At 50.5% G+C, this 20796-nt stretch overlaps 1 protein-coding gene across 1 annotated transcript; it reads right to left on the reverse strand.

Annotated features, from left to right (window-relative positions):
• Positions 1-6474: 6474 nt before the first annotated feature.
• Positions 6475-20585, reverse strand: ERRFI1 (ERBB receptor feedback inhibitor 1). The gene is made up of 4 exons (XM_042996356.1): positions 20438-20585; positions 10560-10752; positions 10371-10447; positions 6475-9470 (listed from the first exon to the last, which is right to left on the reverse strand). The coding sequence occupies exons 2-4, from the start codon at positions 10679-10681 to the stop codon at positions 8287-8289; spliced, it is 1383 nt and encodes a 460-aa protein (XP_042852290.1). The 5' UTR covers positions 10682-10752; positions 20438-20585; the 3' UTR covers positions 6475-8286.
• Between the last annotated feature and the right edge of the window lie 211 nt (positions 20586-20796).

The following is a 20796-nucleotide window of genomic DNA, read 5'->3' on the forward strand; positions in this document are numbered from 1 at the left end:
GCCGCACCACTCTGCATAATTAGCAGCTTGCCTCGGATGAGGTTCAGACTTAGAGGAAAGAGGCCTGCCAACATCAGGATTTACAGCCAGAAAAGCAGTTGAAAATATATCCTCAACGTTAGGCTACCAAATTTTAGAAGAAAATCTTTCGGGGCGGGGAGTGGGGGGGGGTGGGGAGTCCCACCTGGAACCAGTTATGGAGAAGTGAGGTGATAATTCCAGAAACATGGAAGGCGACTTCTAAGTCAGCCACAGCTGTGGCACTACATACTGGCATTTAAGTAATATGGCAGAGTTTTATGTGCAACTCAGGGTGTGGCACTTAGGTATGATTCAGAAAGAATAATATGAGATTGTATAGCTGGAAATGGGCATTTGGGTGGGGATTAAGCAAGGACAGAATTATAATGCATGCCAGTGGGTGGTAACACCTCTTTTTTGCCTGTACTAAGGCTGTTCAGAGGAGACTCTGTATCTAGAAAACTTTTTTTTAAATGTTTATTTATTTTTGAGAGACAGAGAGAGACAGAGCTCGAGCGGGGGAGGGGCCGAGAGAGAGGGAGACACAGAATCCGAAGCAGGCTCCGGGCTCCGAGCTGTCAGCACAGAGCCCGACGGGGGGCTCGAACTCACGAACCGTGAGGTCATGACCTGAGCCGGAGTCGGACGCTTAACCGACTGAGCCACCCAGGTGCCCCAGAAAACTTTTTGTAATTAATGGATACGTGGAATCCTTAGGAATATGATTTAAGAAAAAAAAAAAAAAAAGCCCCGACACGAATAGACGTTGCGTAAAGACGGATAGAGAAGGTTTTAGAGAAAAACGTTTTAAAACAAGCCTTTCAGTTTGGTAAATCAATTCCTTAATGAGATCCTCATCAATGCCCAGACGACAAATGACAATCTATTCCCACCATTAAAATTTGTGGATTCTTGTATAAGGAACATTTGGACCGATTCAGCATCCACGAAACTCTGAGGAAAAAAAATGTGGCTTTGGAAACAGAAAACCAAAACAGATTTCTGGCTGTGGTCCTCCAGATCCTCCCACACGCTGATTAACTACAGGATCAACATCAACAACTGTTTTGTTACACCACTCCCACAGCACAGCCTTCCTCGGCCAGCCACCGACCGGCCCCGGTGACAGTGGGCTCTGGGCAGGTGTGTCTTCTTTCGGACCAAGTCCCTTGGTTCTAAGGCCGATTCTGGGGATGTCACCAAACCACACTCAGTGCGCCCAGCACGGTACCTGGCGCGTGACAAGTGTCTGACAACCGGGGGCCGTTCACGGGGTCAAGGGCGCCCCACGGGCAAGTCAGATCGGCCCAAGTCCCGTCACGCGGAGGGAACCGCGGCGGTGCGGGGACCCGATGCTGTGCTCTTTCGCACGCCAGTTCAGTCAGGCGTGGTGCTCGGGGGTTTTCTGCTGGACCAGGTAAGGGGGCAGGAGGAAAGTGCAGATGTAACAACCAAAAAGGCAGATGGGAAGATAAAACTGTGGCAACGCTTTGGGAGGAAGGGCTTGCGTGGTTAAACGCACTCTTGTTGTCTTTGGAACGCAGTTATTATAATTTGTATCGAAATGACGCACGGGGCTCGGGGGTGCCTCCCCTACCTGGGTGCGCAGGCAGTGAGAACCCGGCCCGCGCTATCTTCACAGTTCTGGGATCATGTGAGCCCGGCCACCTGGGCTCCTGCAAGCCCCAGACGTGTAATTAGAGGCTCCTGGGCCGGGATGATGCGCAGACAAGTCTTATCATGCGTCTGGGCTGCCGTGGGTGCGTGAGTTCCCTCTGCAGCCTGGAGCCGGTGAGCCGGCGCCTGGGCCTCCCTGAACCACCAACCGTCCAGGCTCCTGCTCAGCCAGGAGCGTCGATCGGTCACGACACAGAAACAGCGTACAAAGACACGAGTTCATGCGAGAACACTAGGGAGGCGGGGGGATCACGCGAACCCGAAATACAGCCTCCTGTGAGCTGTGGTGCCGGAGGCCGCTCAGGGTTCAGGCCAGAGAGACTCATCCCGCCTTACACAAGAGGGGAGTGTATAAAAGTCACGCGGTCCCGGGGAGGTGGGGGGTGGGGGTGGGGGGAGGCACGGGGCTAAGCCCTCATGACTGTAAAATGAAGAAATATGCACAAAGCATGTGATTAAGATGTTTATTTGACGCGGATCCAAAGTTACTTCCAAGGAACGAAGTCGCTGCCTTTCTCCATAAGGGCACAAAGTCAAGTGGACGGACAAAGAATACTCCCAAAGACCGGTCCCAAACAAATTGCCTCGTCCCCTGGCCTTTTTACTTCGTGTGTGTGTGTGGCGTGGGGGGCGGGGGGAGCAGTGTTATGCGTGGTCACGGATGCTGTTTTAGTGAACTTGCCACAGGCCCACCTGCTGAGGGTTCCTGGCAGTTTTCTGGAATCACCAGGTGAGGGCTGACAGCACTGGGGAGGCACACGTAAGCCCAACAGCCTGATGGCAGCTCTTTTTCTCGTTCTCAGAAGAGCCCTGTCCCACCGTCCCCGCTCCCTCGCCATCCCCGAAGCCCTTCCGCTGCCCAGTGGCGGTGGACGTCGAGGGACGGTTTACAGGGCTGCTCCGATGTGAAGGGTCTCCTCAGACACACCAGGTATGTTTGCCATTGAATTCTGGGCAGGTACCATGCAAGCAGGGTGAGCGTGTTTAGACACGCTCCCCTGACAGATTCTCAGCAGCTTAGGCAGAAGGTTCTTGAAGTTCAATACATTCAAGTGAAAAGCAAGCATGAAAATTCACACCCTCAAATTGCATTAGACATGCCTAGATCGTGTTATTTCACTCAGTTGCGAGGGATAAAAGGGAAGGCTAACCAAGTTCAGGCACATCTGAACCTTCTTCCCCGTTCTCCTCACCTTTCCCCCCTCTCTGCTTTCCCCAAATAAGACACAGAGAGATTTCTCTTGAAAGTTGTAGGTGGGGGGTGCCTGGGTGACTCAGTCGGTTGAATGTCCGACTTCAGCTCAGGTCGTGATCTCACAGTTTGTGAGTTCGAGCCCCATGCTGGGCTCTGTGCTGACAGCTCAGAGCCTGAAGCCTGCTTTGAATTCTGTGTCTCCCTCTCTCTCTCTCAAAAATAAACATTAAAAAATTAAAAAAAAAAATCTTTTAAAAAAAGTTGTAGGATTCAGGGAGCCTGGGTAGCTCGGTTAAGTGTCTGACTTCAGCTCAGGTCACGATCTCTTGGTTTGTGGGTTTGAGCCCCGTGTCAGGCTCTGTGCTGACAGCTCAGAGCCTGGAGCCTGCTTCGGATTCTGTGTCTCCCTCTCTCTCTGCCCCTCCACTTCTCATGCTCTGTCTCTCGAAAATAAAAATAAACATTAAAAAAAAAAGTTGTATGATTCACACGTGGAGAGGAAAAGAACATCTGCCAAATGATCTAGTCTGCAAAGAAACATGTCTCTGAGTGGATCCTACTTTGGACCAGACTTACTTTCTAAAGACAAGGGTACCTCAGAGCTTTGGTACTGGTTTGTTACACATTTCAAAGTTGGGGCGCCTCAAGGCTCTGGGAAACTATTCCTGAATCCTCGAGGTCTGAAGTATTGGCTTTACTAGAGCTCATGCAAATGCATCTTGCAGAAAATCTTGGCCCATCAAAGTTAACATGCATCAGTTTTCTCTCAGCTACTATCTGCGTAATGAATATTTACACAGCAACATATTTTTAAAGCTTGATTAGCTTTTCACAAAATGCCTAACAGAATGCCAGAATCAATTTATAAATTAATTTTAAAAAGTGGGACCTAAGTCCATTTTGATAGGAACTCTTTCTAAATAAAATACCGTATGGGAAGATTGTGACAAGGTCTATTTCCTGGTTTTGATAATGGACTATAATTTGGTAAGATGTTATCTTTGGGGGAATCTGGGTAATGGGTACAGGGCATCTTTCTGTACAAGTTTGAAACTTCCTGTGCATCTATAATTACTACAGAACAAAACGTGAACAAACTATGTATGAAATAACCACGCTAAGAGCTTATTTTTTAAGAAAAAGTCTCCATGTACCTCAAAAGTACAAATTAGGTGATGAAAATAAGAACTGAAATAGAGTATAGCTTAATATGTATTTTGATACTCAAGCCAGTGGACAAAGGGATACTGCTCTCTTTTCTCCAACCATGAGATGGTCTAGAAGAATCTGTCGGCCTCTTTTTTTGGAACAGGGCCCCTGGCAGTGAAGAGACATCCTCTTACAGACAGTTCTTTTCCTGACATGGTTAAGATATCCCTAGAGACGTAGGGAGAACTAAGCAACATATAAACAAGATGAAACTTCCGTTAGTATGTACGTGGCATTTAATAACAGATAGACAACACACGATCAATTCTTGCGGCCTGGGAACACTTCACAGTTTCCCCCACACTTTGAATTGACTTACAAATGAGTCCTCTTGACTTTAGCGTCTGCCTTCTGCCGCGAGACAGTCCCTAATCATAAATCCCTGTGGTTTGTGTGGTATTGTGTCTGCTGGGGCACGGTCTCAGGTTGAGGGGACAGCAAGGCTCGGGGATGTGAAGGGGGGAGCCTTGGCATCGGATGTGGGGGGTGTTGACTGGAGCCTACATTTCCTGACTTTCGGACAGCACTTGGTTACTAGATAGTACCTGCCCGATAACCGTGTGTCCGGCAGCAGCTAACAGCTGTTTCCCCTGGGGCGGGGGGCTCAGCAGCAGCTGAGAGCGCAGGCCCTGCCGGCCTGTGCCCGGGGAACCCCCCCTTCCCGAGTTCACTGGCTCCTTGCGTCTGTTGAGGATTGAGCTGGCGCTCCAGACAGCATTTAGTTGTGTAGCATATAGCGTTAGCGCCACGGCGAGGTGCACTTGGTTGGCCATGAAAAGATAGGGAGAAAGTATATTCTTGCAAAATCAAGGAAAAACAAGAAAGTTCAGAGGGAAGCAAATAATGGGACTAAAGATCGTCTTAACCACAAGGAAAGGGGATGGGGGGGGCGGAGAAAAGAGGCAAAAACAACAAATGCAACACAGAGAAAGATGAATGGGAGTGCTCTGTTCACATCTCCCCTGACTCCCTGCACCCCTGGGGGCTGGAGGGTGGGGCACTGGAGCCGGGCACCCCCAGGCTCCTCCCACTGCTGTCCAACCGGCTGCCTCTACCTTGAAGGATCTCTCAAAGCCAGTTTTCTTCTTCTCCCATCCTGACACCCCCCCCTACCGATGCGCCCCGCCACCCCCCACCCCCACCGACACCTTTGTGTTTCTCTTGGCTTCTCTCCACACAACAGCCACTGTCATCTTAAGACAAATCAGATCCCGTCAGTCCCCTGCCTAGGCCTTTGCACAGTTACCACCCTGCCCAGCGTCCATCTTCCTGCTGCTACTTCTGGCTTCTGGAAAACGCCAGACTTTTTCCCAGCCTTGGGGTCTCACACAGGACTTCTTTCCTGGGCTCTTCCTCCCTGCTCGCGCCACCTCCTGAGGTTTAGCTTCCCTTCTTATCACCTTGGAGAAGAGGGCCCTTTGTGACGGTCACTGTCACCGTCACTGCAAATTGTCATTAGGTACTGCTTTAAATCCAAGCGGGCAGGGAGGATGCCTCTCTCCCAGGGTCTAGCAGGGGGTGGTATTCCCCAACATGTGTCTGTTGAACCAACTCCCTGAGCCCATTTCTTCACCTGTGAAAGGTCAGAAGTAACACCTTTCAGGGCAATTGCGAGCAACCGATGACCACAGAATCCATCCCTGTATTGGGCCTTCACTGCATGCCAGAGGCCACGGTTTACAGGCAGTTGTCACAGATAATTCCACGTAGTGGGTATCATGGCCCCCCCAACCCTCCCCTGCCAACAAGTTTTACCCAAGGACTGAGATTTTAAAGAATATGCCCAGCACTGGGGCACCTGGGTGGCTCAGCTGGTTAAGCGTCCAACTTCGGCTCAGATCACGATCTGGTTTGTGAGTTCGAGCCCCACATGGGGCTATTGTCGGCGCAGAGCTCGCTTTGGATCCTCTGTCCACCCCTACCCCATCCCTCCCCTGCTCGCACTCTCAAAAATAAACATTAGAAAAATAATGAAAAGAATCTGCCCAACACAGACGGAGGTGGAGGTGGCCTTCCAGCCCAGCTCACTGACCTCCGAGTCCTCACTCCTGACTGTGGAGGATACCAAGTTCAATTAAGGTCATGGAGAGCTTCACCATATTGCCCAGCAGCCTGGGGAGTGGGAGGAGCAGCTGGGTTTTGGCTACAGGGCCCAGGAGAGGGGGGAGCCGGGCGCAGAGCCCCACGGCACTGGGGAGGGCGCCCTCAAGCACAGAGGCCCAGCTTCCTCCTGCACCTGGAAGCTGCGAGAAGCAGGTCCGTCCTCTTTGTGAGAGGCCAGGACAGGCTGGGGTTCCTTTGGTGGCCTCACATCAAGCAAGAAGCAGAGCCTCCCAAGGGCCCCCGACAACCCGGACCTAGTCCTGAAACTCAAAGTCACGTCCAGTTTGTATCTATGCTCGTTTCTTCCATACGTTCCCCTTGACGGGGGAGCCCCTCCCCAGGCAGGACCTGCTTTGACAGGGACACCCCGGCATCTGCCCCTTGCTCCCTTTCTGAACTGTTAAAGGGAAATACGGACAGCCCAGCCAGCCGTCTTCACTGTGCATTCGTATAATATTAAACATTAATTGCTCAAGTTACTTTCATTTTAGGGACCAACCATAAATTTCAAGCATTTATGAGGCTGCAAAAAAACTTTCCCTTGTGCTTAAAGACGGTAATGGTTGTGAACGTACCGGAGACATCAACTTTTATAGAAGAGCTTAGGCAAGAAACGCGGTTAACGGTGTCATAAATAGTATTATAACTTTATTAAAATGGAAAGACAATATTCAAAATAATGCAACAAAAATGAATAAAATCCTTTGTCCAACACTGTACACATAATGCAGAAATCAGTGCATTTTTCTAAAGCATGTCTCAACCTTCATGTAGTTCATACTAAAATAGAAGCTTTAAATAGCTCAAATATTCAGCAGTTTGAATTGTAAACAGCTTGTTTAACTGTTAAGAGAACATTGCAGTAATGTACCTCCGTTAGTGAGCACCTTCTCTTTTGTGCTTGTCTACACAAGATACATGCATCGAAGCACGCGGGTGTCTGAGCGCAGGCTGCGGGTCTCACGGAATCCAAGGGAAGCGGCAGCCGGGAGGGTCTCCAAAGCGGAGCGACGCGGACGCGGCCTGTGGCATTAAAACACACTGCGCTACCGGGCAAAAGCGTTTTACGTGGAAGGCACACCACCCCCAGGAAATACTGAACGGGAACCAGCAACACAAGGCCAGCTTGCGTTGTCCATGTTCATTCACACAGTCTACGGAAACCGACACGGAAACACAACACGGGCCCCCCCCAGGGACTCTGTCACGTGGCCAGTGGTTTCACGATCGCTTCAACGGGACGCCCGGAGCCCTGGCGACCGGTCTGCCGGTCCAGGGGAGTCTAACGCGGTGCCCCTGTGGCTGCGAGGCGCATGCCAGACCGGGCCACCGTGGCGGGCAGAACAGAGCAGGGACCGTAAGGAGAACGGACGTGCGAATTCTGTTAGCTTCGCATCTTTCGAGAAGCAGGGCACGTGTGGCTGCCAGATATGCTGCTGTCCTCCCTGGAATGGAACGGAAGGAGCCGGGTCTTGGGGTGACTCTTAGGCTGGGCAGGCAGAGCCTCGGCAGGGACTGCGCCCTGCCCTGGGGGACAAAGGCTGCTTGCAAAGTTTAAAGGAGAACATCACAGGGCCCAGGAGCCTGAATGCTTCAAAGTTACTAAACTAACTTTAAAAAAAAATTTTTTTTTTTTTAATGATTCTGATCTAAACAATACTGTGTTTTCTTCCATTCGCTCAATTTTCAGTCAGGAGTTGCCCCCCAGCTTTTACCATCTTGAATATGTATTACTCTAAGGTAGCAACTAATTGGTTACCCTGCAGCTACGGTCTATGGTTACAGCACGAGTTTCTACACAGGCCTATAATATATGCACATGTCCAAGGTTCCCCAGCCTTCCCTGCCTGCCCGCCCACTTTTAAATTACGGACCGGAACAGACTTTTCTCCAACGCCGGCACGATCGGGGATTCTTGGCCCGAGATCGCCCCGCGACCGCCCCTACCCTTTCTAAGACGGAGGGTTCAACTGTTTTGTTCTGCAATCCGAGACCTCTTCCTGCGAACCTCAACCGGCCTGGAGGGCGGCGGGGGAGCCACTCGCTCCCACGGAACCCCCGCTGACCCGCGACGCCGAAGCCTAAGGAGAAACCACGTAGGACGAGTGTTTACGCCTCACGTGGCCCCCCAGGTCCAGTCTTGTCTTGGAGTCCAGCTTTTCTGCGGCCGAGGCTGTACCGCGGTCAGCAGACAGCGGCTGGGTGTGGGTGCTTGAGTTTGCTTCCTCTGCTTCCCGGAAAAACTTTTCAAACTTGTCCAGGTACGGCGGTCTCTCAGGTAGTAGGTAATAGTGTGTCGAGCTCACCTTCTTCCCGTTTTCGATGACGGGCAGGATGCAGGGAGCCTTACTGGCAGACCCTTCGCTGTTCTGTCTCTGCAGAGCTTTGCTGCTCACATACTTGGGGTCAGGGGCAAAGCTCTGCGTGGGGGGCATGACCCCATTGAGGTAAGACGGAAGGCTTTTGGGGCTTGGCGTGCGGGAGTTACCCCGTGATAACGGTTCTCTCGGTGGTACTTTGGGAGGCCGGTCTTCATCGCTGTAGGTGCTGGAAGTGACTTCCGCCGACCACCTTCTGTAATCTGGCTTCACGGGCCGAGGAGGAATGGGGACCCTGGGGGGCACCTCGGGTTTGTCTTCGTCGGAGTTCGGAGAAGCTCTGTGGATGTAGCTGGATATCCTGATGGCCGGCTTGTTGAAGGATCCAGCTGGTCCCGAATGAGACCTTCTTAATCTCCGGTGGGTCTGAGGCAGAGGAGGATTTGAATCTTGCACACCTCCATTCTGCTCAGGCGCCTGGCTGAGATCTGCCGCGGAGACAGCTGGGGTATCAAAATACGCGTAGTTGATCTGTCCACACCCACGGAAGCTTCGCCTGCCAGGAACATCGTATCTGAAGCCAGAAAGCGTACAGTCTTCCAAGAGGAAGTCCGTGTCCGAGCTGGTTAGGAACTCGACCTCGCAGTCTGTCTCGTCCAGAGAGAGGTCTTCGGAGATGGGCAGTGGCGGGAGGGGCCGGGAACCGCGTTCACAGAGGGCCGTGCAGGGGAAGGGGGAAGGGGGGCTCTTTATGGGTGTGAGCGGAGGGGGGGAAGCACACACGCCGTTCACCGAGAGTTTCCTAAAACCACACGCGACTCGCTCCTCTTCCCGCGGTCCCGGGTGCTCGCCCGGGGGAATGATAAGAGGGGCCAAGCTGGGCTTCTGGGAGGGGCCGTGCTCTGCAAAGTGGCTGCCGCTCCTTGCTGCGGACGCCGCAGCGCGCCCTGGAATGCACGAGACAGAGGTTAGCCAAAGAGCCGCCGTGCCCTCCCCAGCCGCCCGGGCTCCGGCAGCTTTCTGCTGGGGTATCCGACGCTCGGTCGCGGCAGTCCCGAGGACACCCAGGCGACGGCCACAGGTGTAATTAGAGGCCAGAAGATTGCTAATGCACATGATCTGGTTCAAAGAACAAATTATCTCTTCTATCTTCCTTGGCCGTGTGCACGGTGCACACCCACACATCTCGGGCAGGTCTGGTGACGTGCGCAAAATTCGCAGAAGGGAGCAGCATATAATTTACGTGAATACCACACCACACCGGCCTAGCCATTTAAGAGACGCGACAGTACGAGGCACGCAGGCTGTGAGGGAGATAAGACCGGGTCCTCACGGTTGGAGCCGTCACGGCATTAGGAGAGTGTGGACCTGCCTGCGATGCACTACGCGCTCTTGACAAAAATCTAAGGACCACAGCGCTCACGTCACAAGCACCGGACGGCAGAGAACACCCTCGCAAGTGTTCATCCACACGTACACTCCCTGATCTCCCTCACACGGGGATCCAACACCAGTAAGAAAGGGGAGGGATCTGGCCCAAGGTCTCCACAAGTTAAACGTGGAACAGAGCCGGGCTGAGAACCCGCTGACTGTGAACGACGACGGCGCTTCTGCACCCAGGTCGCCAGGGCATCGGTGAGTCAGGGTGGAGGCGGGGAGGCTGAGGGCCCAACGCGTTCTCTTCAGAACCTGCCGCCACTAGGGGTCAGGCTACTGCTGGAAATAGTTCAGGTGGCTTTCTCGCTTAAAAGTCACCCCGGAGCCCGGAGGACGCACCAGCATCATCCCCACTGTCAACTTCCCCTTGAAGCACCAGCTCCCTCCCCGTGGAGTTTCAGGACACGTACCAAGAGATGTGAGGTGCTCCTGGGCCGAAGAGTTGAGGCTGTAGGCCATGGTTATCGGGTCGATGTTCAAAAAGTGACTGAAAGGGAAGGAAAAACACCTTGATCGTGAGTGAGTAGCCACCATATTCTCGGTCTTGTTTTAAAATCACGGGCTGGGAGATTCCAGGGGACGTTCCGTCCCGCACTCACTTTTCAAACTCGCCGCGGCCGCCCCAGCAGGCCCTCACGGTCCTCAAGGCTTGGCCATCGTGCAGGAATCCGGTTTTCAACGGGACTCGAATCTCCTGGGCAGCAACTCCTGCTGTGGACATTGTGCCTTACTCTGGAGGTCTCCTCACTGGGGACGCCTAGGGATCTGTCACCAACCAGCAGCTCGAGGTCCCTAGGGGTGGGGATGACAAAAAGACGAGAGAATAAACAATTCCGAAATACCCACACTAGCTAGTACCAGAGAACTTCAGGGGACGCCGGGCAGAAAAACGTAGTGACAGGCGCTCATTCAATTCCGACATCTTTGCATGAGCGAATTCTCACTTCTCATGATGGTACTTAAATGGAGACATTAAGAACAATTTTGGGGGGAAATACTAATCAAAGCTTTGAAACGTTTTCAGCAAAGTGAGCTATAACGTACGACGGGCAACAGCGGACTCCCACTGCGGCCAGGCAGCTACACAGCACATCGCGCTCACTTGTCCCCAGCACGCAGTTCTCTAACTTCCCATCCGACCTTCCAGGGTGCGGAGGTCACGGCCATGGGGCTCGCCGTCCCCCCAGCCAACAAAGCGATCTCAGAAATTACTGCGTTCAGTACTGCGGCTCGAACGTTCACTAAAACCCAGAGCTTCGACAGAACGAGAGATCCTACTGCGGCCCCAGGTTACCCCCCTGCCTGGCAGCTGTCTGCAGGCTGTATTTCAGGCTTGGCCCCGGGAGGACAAATTCTCCAGGTACTGCCTGTTCGAGAATAAAGAAAGAGTTCCAGGTGAAGATACTAATTTCCATTATCCTGTAAAAATCAAGTTCTGCAAGGCCACTAGCTTTGTCGGAGGACTGGACAGCTTCCTCCTCCCTCTAGAAAGACAAACTTAAAGGCACATTCTTCACATTCTTGTGTACGAAGTGCCTGGGGATCCGAGTCTTGCCTCGCTGCAAGGCAAGGATTACAGAGGTGAAGCAGGCGCCTTTTCCTCAATCTAGGAGGGCCTCAGTGTGAGGGCCCTCGCCCTTGTCAGATGGCCAGTGTCTGCGGTCCCCCAGGCCCCACACCCTCTTTCTAGAAGGGTTCGTTAGCATCCATCTCCGCTTTCCTCAGATATTCATGTTTGCTTATAGCCAGTCGAGACTTTTTTCTTGTAGACACTAGGACGCAATGTGTCAACTCTCTGTGCAACGCTGACCCCTTCTGGGACGTGCACAGCCACCTGGCGAGGCTTTCCCCTTCTCTCACCGGGCATGTGTGCGCCCCCCGAGAGCCGGGTGGTGTGCCGAGGACCCGGGTGACTCAGATGAGCGGCACGTCCGCGGTGGAGGGGGTACGCGGGCCATTTTGTTGTTGTTGTATGGACAAATCTGTCACCCGCTAGACTGCAAGTCCAGGAAAGAGGCTGGGTCCCGATCATCACTACCTGGAACACCAGAAGTGCTCAAGAGGTGAATGCTCGCTGGACGATGACTACCCGACCCCATCTGATTTTTACCATCGTCAGCATCCAATGTCTACAATGAATAAAGCACAGTCTTTTTTTTTTTTTTTTTTTTAGCTACAGAGCTAAAACATAGTCTGCGAGTGTTTACCGTTTGGTTTTCACGCAAAAGGAAATGGAGAGCCAGCAGCAATGTTTCAGGGACAAAGTGCAGATGGGTCCTGGTCACTGGTCCTCACCTTTTTACCCTCCTAAAGCCAGCTGCTTCGATACGTTAGGCAGAGACTTAAATAGGTTTCAAACATTATTTCAAAGAGTCAAGCATCCTTTTTCTGTGATCCGTTGCTCAAAGATACAGGATTAAGAACAGGGGGAAAAAAACCACCACCCGCCATTTAAGAAATCTAAGTTAGTGGCAGGTCGTCTTTTGATTTGTCATTTTTGGTCTTTAGAGGATTGAAATCAAACACGTGTGTTCTTACCTCACCTGGATTAAGGAAATCTACAAAAAAATTTTTTTTGAAAACCCATTTTTAGAAAACACTGCTTGGGGCTCCCTCCAGGCACCTGGCCTGTAGGTATGTGGCGCTTTCCCCCAGCGCCCCGCAAGCTGGGGCAAGACCACGGGGCAAGCATCCAGGGTGATGCAAAAACGAAAGGCCAGATAGGAAGAAGAATATGGTATTTAAGTAGTTTGAAAGCACACGTTTGGAGATCACTCATCCAGATTACAGGAAAATGCTGCGGGGGATTCTGGAGGCCCAACCCCCACCTGTCTGCAGGCCAGCAAGTGCTCCCGTAATTACTGTGTGTCAGCCTCCTAATGCCATCTAAATCTTAGCTTTCAACAGAATGATTGTGTAACTATCGCCTCTGCTGGAATGGCCTCGGAATTCTAAACTCACATTTCAGTGGCCCCTGAAAATTTCGTATACGTTCTCGAAAGTTATTTTTTATTCATTGTTCCCATCACCGACTTGTTAGCTTTCTTAAGCAAAAAATTTTTTTAGTATAAAAAGAATTGTGTTCACTAAGCCAGCTCACTTCTGACCACAATAGTGTCTTTGTGTATTCATAGAAGGTGACCCTGCCTCCACATTTCAATGGGGAATTGTGAATGGGCCATGTTATGAAACTGTCCGGACTTCCTACTTGCTGCTCGGAGAAGCGAGCTTCGTGTTCTCTTTTGGAAAATAACTTCCAACTGCAGACTCGGGAAGGGGGACGTGCCGTAGGTTTGGGAGCAAGCGTTTCCTGCGTGTTCCTGGGGAAGCCAGCGGAGGCAGGAAGCCACCTCTTCCCCGCCTCCCTCCGAACTCCCCAAGCCTTCCATATGCACTCCTCCTAGGGGAAGATCAGCCAGGTCAACGTCGAGTCAAAAAGAAACACCACTGAGCCAGTGTTTCGAATCTTGTTCCAGTGTGACTGTCAAACTAAGTCTACCTGACAATTCATTAGGCAATCTCCAACGGCAGAAACACGCGTACGCGCGCAGATCAGTCTCTAAGTACAAGATGGCATTCTTGGACGAAACACAAAGTAGGAAGGCGAATGTGCACGCAGGCAGCGCGGTGTAGGATGGGACCTAAATGACCTTGGGTGTAAGAACTTTCCTAAAATCCATCAACTAGTCAGTTAAATAGCAATCCCAGATATGAACGACTTTTTCTTATTAACATCACTTTTTTTAAAAACTTCAAGACAAAATAGAATATCCCCTAAAACCATCTGTTTCCTGCGGCAGCCCTCCCTCTATTTTCTCTCCTCGCAACCCTCGCCCCCCCCCCCCCCCCCCCCCCCCCCCCCCAGTTTTGATCCACTGCGATGGCTCCAACTCTACCAGACAGCTCCTCCCTCTCCTGAATCTCCACTCCAGCCCTGGCTCAAGCTTCCACTTTGCATTTCCTATTGTCTGGTGATTATCTTTCCACTTGGACGGTCCTCTGGCATCTGCAACTCTACAGACCGAACTCCTGTCCCTTACTTCACACCCCATCCCCCTTCCCAAACCAGTTGGGGGTCTGTGAGGATCGGAGGATCAAGCTTCCACAGGCACCATTCTTAACCTAGTCACAGGTATACATTCAACGACCAAGTTCCATAGCCTATTTCCATGCAGCTTCTCAAACCCGTCTTCCTTCCGCTCACTGGAACCACACTGCCCTGCGTGTGAAAATACCTAACCCAGCCTACACACCAGGACCAGATCAATATTCCTGAACTGGAGCTCAAATTCAGACACTGCTCAAAAATCTTCAAGGGCTTCTAAATCAAAGCCCTTCAGGTTATGGCCTTTAAAACAAGGCAGACCCTGACCCACCTTTTTCAAACTCCGGCTTCTGTCTTCCCCAAATCTGTCAGAATCCACCTTGTCCTTGGAGGCCATCTGTCACACCACCTTCTCCACTCACCACTTCCCTTCTGAAAAGCCACAGCGGGGTCTCCACTCTTGGGCTGTTTTGTGCCATGCCCTGACTCCTTACCCATCCTCCAAATCTTCTGGGACCCTCCCCCCACCTCCACTCCTGGGTAGGTCCTGGTGTCATTCATTTCTAATAAATATTTACTAAATCGATACTGAGAAAACACTAATCTCGTTTTTAAAAAAGTAATGACAGGACAGATTCACATTTACTGTAAATCAGCAAACTAAGGGATAAACCTCCTGATAATAATGTAACAAGTTCAGGGAAGCAGCAGGCAAGGCATTTGCATTAAATTCATTTCCAAAACCTAAAGTGGACCATTCGCAGACTGGTTTCTGTTACCGTATATTTACTTAAGCAACCAGGGAAGAGCTTTCTGAGAATAACGAATTTCACCTTCTCTTCCACACTCTTCCTTTTTGTACCTCCTGTTTTTGTTGCTAAATTGAAGGTCACTTTCCTTAAAGAAAACAAAAAAGGCTACCACCACAGAGCATACATACATGCTTTATTAAGGTGAAATCACATGCCTTTAGCTTGAGGGAAGTCACTTCGAAAACTTTTTTTTTTTTAAACGAGGCTACCTTCAGAGGGTAACCTAGATGTGTTTACCTTGCCACCAGATCTCATTAATAAATCTCAGAAGCAATCCACAAGAGGGGGAGGGGCACATTTTTGTCATACAACTCACCCAGTTCTGCCCAGCGCTTCCTTATTTAAAAGTGTGATGTAATTTCCTTCTCTCAATCTGGTTTGAGAACCTGATTTCTGTTTATTCAGGGTGATAAATGGGTCTTTTCAACCTTATTTAACAACTACCTACACGACTATTTCCTTACCAAGGGAGATAAAAGACAATCCTACTTAGAGACAAAAATTTGTAAAAAGAAACTGATTTTGGAGCATGACAAATCCCATGATTTCGGATAAGCCAACCAAATAAGCCAACATCTGCGTGTTTATCTTCAGTCTGAAAATGCCTAAAATAATCACCTTTCAGAACATTAAAAACGAAACAAAATCCCATGACTTTTATTGTGATCAGTGTCTAAAGCACTAGCACCCAAGCTATTTGACACACTGAACATTTAGTTTAGCCATTTTACAGAACCGTAACTTTTATTAATAATAGGAGAAACTTACTGATTCAATATTCATCGAACACATTCGGTGTTTACGACAGTTAGGGTGCTGCGTGATCTGAGTTTACTTACTAGCAAAGGACTCTTCACAATCAAAGGCCCTAACTCGGGCTTTTTCTCAGATTTCCCTTTAACAGACTGTAATTTGGGCGAAGGGAGTGAAGGGGGAGGTTCAGAAATTTCCTTTGTGGTCCCCTGCTGTCACAGAAAGGATAAATGGCCTTCATAGCAAAAGCATAGAGAACTTAATGTCTTTTATATTAAGTTAGTACATAAAATGTAATTAGAATTCTCCTGCATGAATTCCAGGTAAACGTGCCGGTCTCAGCAGCGATGGAGACGGTTCTACGTGGTGAGAGGAACATTCTGTCCCCTGCAGCTCCAGTCCTCACCTCCCTCCAGCGTGGGAGCACAGAACGACCCACTTGTAGGTGGTAAAAACTGAGGCAACAAGGAAAATAATTTATCTTCAGACTGTTGAAATCAAAGCTAAGTGACCTAATTTCTGGAATAATCCAGAGTATTTTCTAGCTGAGTATTTTAAGAAACGGCAAACTAACAAAAAACCTATTCGTTCCACTGCCATAGTCATCAATAGCCTTTTGATTCACTTAGTGTCCCACACAATCTTCGCGCAATGGCAGAAATGTACGAGAGCGGGGATAGTCTCTTGTCCTTTGTAACTCTTCCTACAGAGTGCCCCGACCAGCAGCAATACACACACACACACACACACACACAAGCGCGCGCGCGCGCACAGGATGGGAAAATATTATTCCTTTTAGACACACACATAATAGATTTCCAAATGGAAAAGATACGTGGGTTCTATTCTAATCTTAATGACAATGAGCACAATAGTCTAATGATGGGAAAGGAGTCTTTAAAACTTTAAATTTACTTAACGAGCACTGGAGTCACCCAATGGGTAACTCCAGATTGTTACAATGAACATAAAGCCAGTAAGAATAATAAACTCATCTGACAGGCATTGTTCTGGGTAATTTATATGTATAACTTATTTAATCTTCTCAGCAACCGTGTAGGGCGGGTTACTACCATTACCTTCATTTACAGATGCGGGGCTGGAGGCACTTGGGAGGTGAGTAACTTGCTCCAGGGTCATAGCTGGTGAGCTGTGGGGCTGACAGCTAAGCCAGGCTCTCACCACCACACCGCTGGGCCTCCACGCCCCTCAGGCTCTTCAGACTGGGAATAAGGTCTGACCCACTACAAGGCTCATGTTAAGGGTGGCTCAGACAGACCGTCCTGGGGATTTGCTGCCTGGTACTAGTTTTTCTCGGGTAACCCGTGGACTGTGAAATTTCCTATTTTACTTCACCTCCCTCAAATTCTCCTGTGAAAGTTATGAACTGTGGATCTGGCCTATCCCATCCTCTAGAAGGGCGGGTGAAAGTATCACTCTTATATCCTGTGACCACTTCAAGCAGTTCTTTTGAAGCCCTCAATCTTTAATGATACACTGACGCCCCACCATTACATAACCCGTTACAACATGATATCTGGGATCACACGGATCTGTCTTCACCCATAAAAAGGGGATATTACAATATACCCAATGGGCCTCCCTTTAATATACTCTCCCAGCACAGATCCCAGTGATGGCATTATAATCAGGCTCTATTTTCAAGTCTGGAACTTAGTAACAGAATATCTTGTATTTGTAAAGCATGCTACAAATTACAAAGCACTTTCTGATTAGCTCACCTGAGCCCCACAACATCCCTGGAAGAGGAGGCAGGGAGGACACTGTCCATTTTGCGGATGAGAAAGTGAAAACATCTTCCTGTTCGCAGAAGGGCCATCGGGGCTCTTCTGCCCTATGACCCAGCACTTCCTGAGATCCTTCCAGGCCTCTCCTCTCCTCTCCAAAGCACCTTCACTTTAGGCAACAACCTCCCTTCTCCTGCCAATGTTCTTGGGAAACTGATGCAGGAATGGCCGAGTGAAATGTACGAGACGGCATCACAAGTCAATCACCAGAGATCAGAACTCCACTCACAGGGTTTCACTCCCAAATTCTTAGGAAGCAAGGATGAATTATTTTCACAAGTCGTTATCAGATGCTTATTCTGGAGTAGATGCTATGCTAGTGAAGGAGACAGGGCCGCTGCCTGAGGAAGTCTCAACCTAATGAGGAGACAACCAGCAAGCAAGCAATTTCCGATTGTGATAACTTCCAAGGGAGGATCAGGAAGGGAGACCGGATGTACGCAGGCGGTTAGGGCAGACCTCTCTGAGGTGACTTTCTAAACTGAAATTTAAGGATGAAAAAGAGGCAGCCATGCGAGGAGTCAGAAGAGCATTCCAGGCACAGGGAAATGGTATTTTAAGTAATCTCCAGCTGGTCAATTTCATGTTCTGTGGATCCTCAATAAAAGCTCTGGACAATGTCTTCTCATCCTTACCATCCTCCTGCTTCCTCCGTAATGCTGAACCCTGACACTCTGCAGTGGAAAAGGGCTAAAACTCGCACAGCCAGAGGCCCGGGTTTGGCAAATACACTCACTTAGGCCTGGAACACTGTTCTTTTAGTAATGCTACCCAACTTGTCAGTACGTGGAATTGGATTGAAGTCTCAACAATGACTCCAAATTGCAGAATCCTTTTCCCTTCTGGAACCTGAAGGCCACACTACCTTTTCCCTACCTTAAAGCAAATTCCTCTGTTCCGCTGGCAACTAACTAACATTCAGAACTCTGAAACTCACCAGTTTTATCCACCTTTCCAAAGTATGCATTTATGCTGTGTGGATAACGCCAGAAAAGCCACAACTGGATCTTGTTTATCTAGTGATCTAGTGAGTTATTCATTAGCTTGTACAAAGCATGGCCAAACACCAGCACGAGAAGATGCGAAAGGAATCCTGATGATGAGGTTCCAATTCAGATTTATTTAGATTAAAAGCAGAGCTGTTTCTCTGGCAGAGGGAGCTGATGACATTCAAATTCCTGGAATTACCCTTGGCACCACCTTCCCCTCCTCTGCTCACCTTTCTAAAGCAACCTGATGGTATGTAGACATTCAGGTCAGTTTCAAGCATGTTAGATTGTACCTGTAATTTAGGCAACTTGCTTTTAAAAGCTACCATTAGTATTAGCTGAAAGGGAGTATTATCTGCTTCAACTTCTGAGAAGCAGCAGTCAGGAGTTGTTTTCACACAAAAACTCAAGTCTACAGTGTAATTAAACCTCATGGTAAGAGGGAGCAGGATCTATTGTGAACTGAAAGGAGGAAAAACAATTCACTCAAACAGTAATTTTACCTATCTGTTGAAAATACGAATAATTCAGACATTTCATAATAGCCATAAAGAGATCTGCTTTCCACCCTTATCAGTGACTGGTCCAATCCTGCTGAGCTTTAAGACGTAAAATGTGCTTTCATGCAATTAGTTATCAACCATCAACTATGCGCAAGGCTGCGTGAGATAGAAGCCGTACAAGGAAGAGTTCCTGCCCTGAAGGAGTTTACAGTCTAATATATGTTAGGTTATAAATGCCTAGTCCAGGACCTTAGCACCTATCAGCCAGTACCCACGAAACACACAGGTGAAAACAAGCCTGTGTGAAATGAGAATGACAAAAGAGTGTCTGAAGTTCAGGCTAAAACCTGTGTGTATTTCTCTCCAGATCTGCTAATATCTGGAGGAGATGGGAATATGCTATTTGATAACATACTGGTAACCAATCGTAGCACCATTAACAAGAAACCAAATTTTATTCTGTCTCAGCAAAATTTGGTCATTTAGCGAAATGGGTACCCGGCCTCCTCCTGTCTGGTTTGGGCAAAACCTCGCTTAAAACTATAATTATGGTGGGGGGGGGGGGGAGGCAAGACTTGGTATGGTGAACTTAGATATTTCAGTATTCTCAGCAAACATACACCCTTTGCGTTCTTACACATTTATAAAAGTTGAAAACCGTGCAGAACACTGTTCTTCAGAAAAAGAAGAAGAAAAGGCATTTTAACCTCACCTTTCTTCACCTCTGACAGTTGCTTAGAAACCAGTCCGGCCCTACCTGTGTTGCAGGTGTACCTCAAGTCACCAACACATCTCTTTTAAAGCTACAGTCTATTCTGACTGCACTTGAGTTTATGACTAACAATCTATTCATATTTTTTATCAGGGAAGAGACTGGTTTCTTTCAAGCAGTGACGAAATCCTAATAAAGACCTAGCAAGCACCAATACAGCACCAATCATGGTTAAGAAGTCATTTAATTTGTACGAGGCTGTGATACACACACACACACACACACACACACACACACACACACGCACGCACGCGCGCGCAGGAACACCCACCGAGCACTCACGTTCCGAACCCAGAACCCTGCACTCCCCGTTCCTTCGGAAGCAGAATTCAGAGCAAAGGACCACGATTCCGAGACAGGCGGAGGGGGGCTCGGAACTACTCCGCGGGGTTCAAGGACCCCGGCCGGGGACGACAGCCACCGTCTCCGAAGAGAGCGAGCAGGGGGACCGCGGGGCCGGCCATCCCCCAGCACAGCGTCCGGGACGCGACGGACTGGCACACGGCGCGCGCAGGGGGAGCGCAGCCCCATTGTGGAAGGAGGACGCCGAGGCCGCCGCTCCCGCAGCCCCGGCCCCCACGCAGCGCCCCCGGGCCGGCCCCTCCCCCCGGCCGGCCGGCCGGCCGTCGGTCCCGGGAGACTCCGCGTCGCGGCGACCCACTCGGCGCCCCGGGGACCCGCCCAGAGTCCGGAGCCGCCCGCAGCCCCGCGCGGGGGCCCGGCGGGGCGGGGGCGTGGGGCGGCGCCGCCCTCCCTTCCCCTCCCCTCCCCACCCCCAGCCCGCAGGCCCCTTACCCCCGCGGAGCCGCCGCTGCCCCACGGCGCCCTCCCGCGCATGTCCGTCCCGGCTGGCTCAGCGCCGCGGGCTCAGGGGCCCGGACACCGCGCAGGCGCCTCGCCGCTCTGTGGCCGCCGCTCCCCGCTCGCGCTCCCCGCTCGCACTCGGCCGCCGTCGGCGCGGTAGCCGACGCCGCATTATATAGCAAGTGGCGGGGCCGTGACGTCGACGCTCGGCGCCCCACCTCCCCCGCGCGGCCAATCGGGGCCGTGCGCCGCTTAAAGGGGCGATGCCGCGGCTCAGGCGCTGGCGCGGGGTCCACCGGCGTCGCGCGGCCCGGCGGGGCCGCCGCCTTTGTCTCCGAGGGGGAAGATTC

This window comes from Panthera tigris, chromosome C1 (genome assembly GCF_018350195.1).
Source record: "Panthera tigris isolate Pti1 chromosome C1, P.tigris_Pti1_mat1.1, whole genome shotgun sequence".
NCBI classification, from domain to species: domain Eukaryota; kingdom Metazoa; phylum Chordata; class Mammalia; order Carnivora; family Felidae; genus Panthera; species Panthera tigris.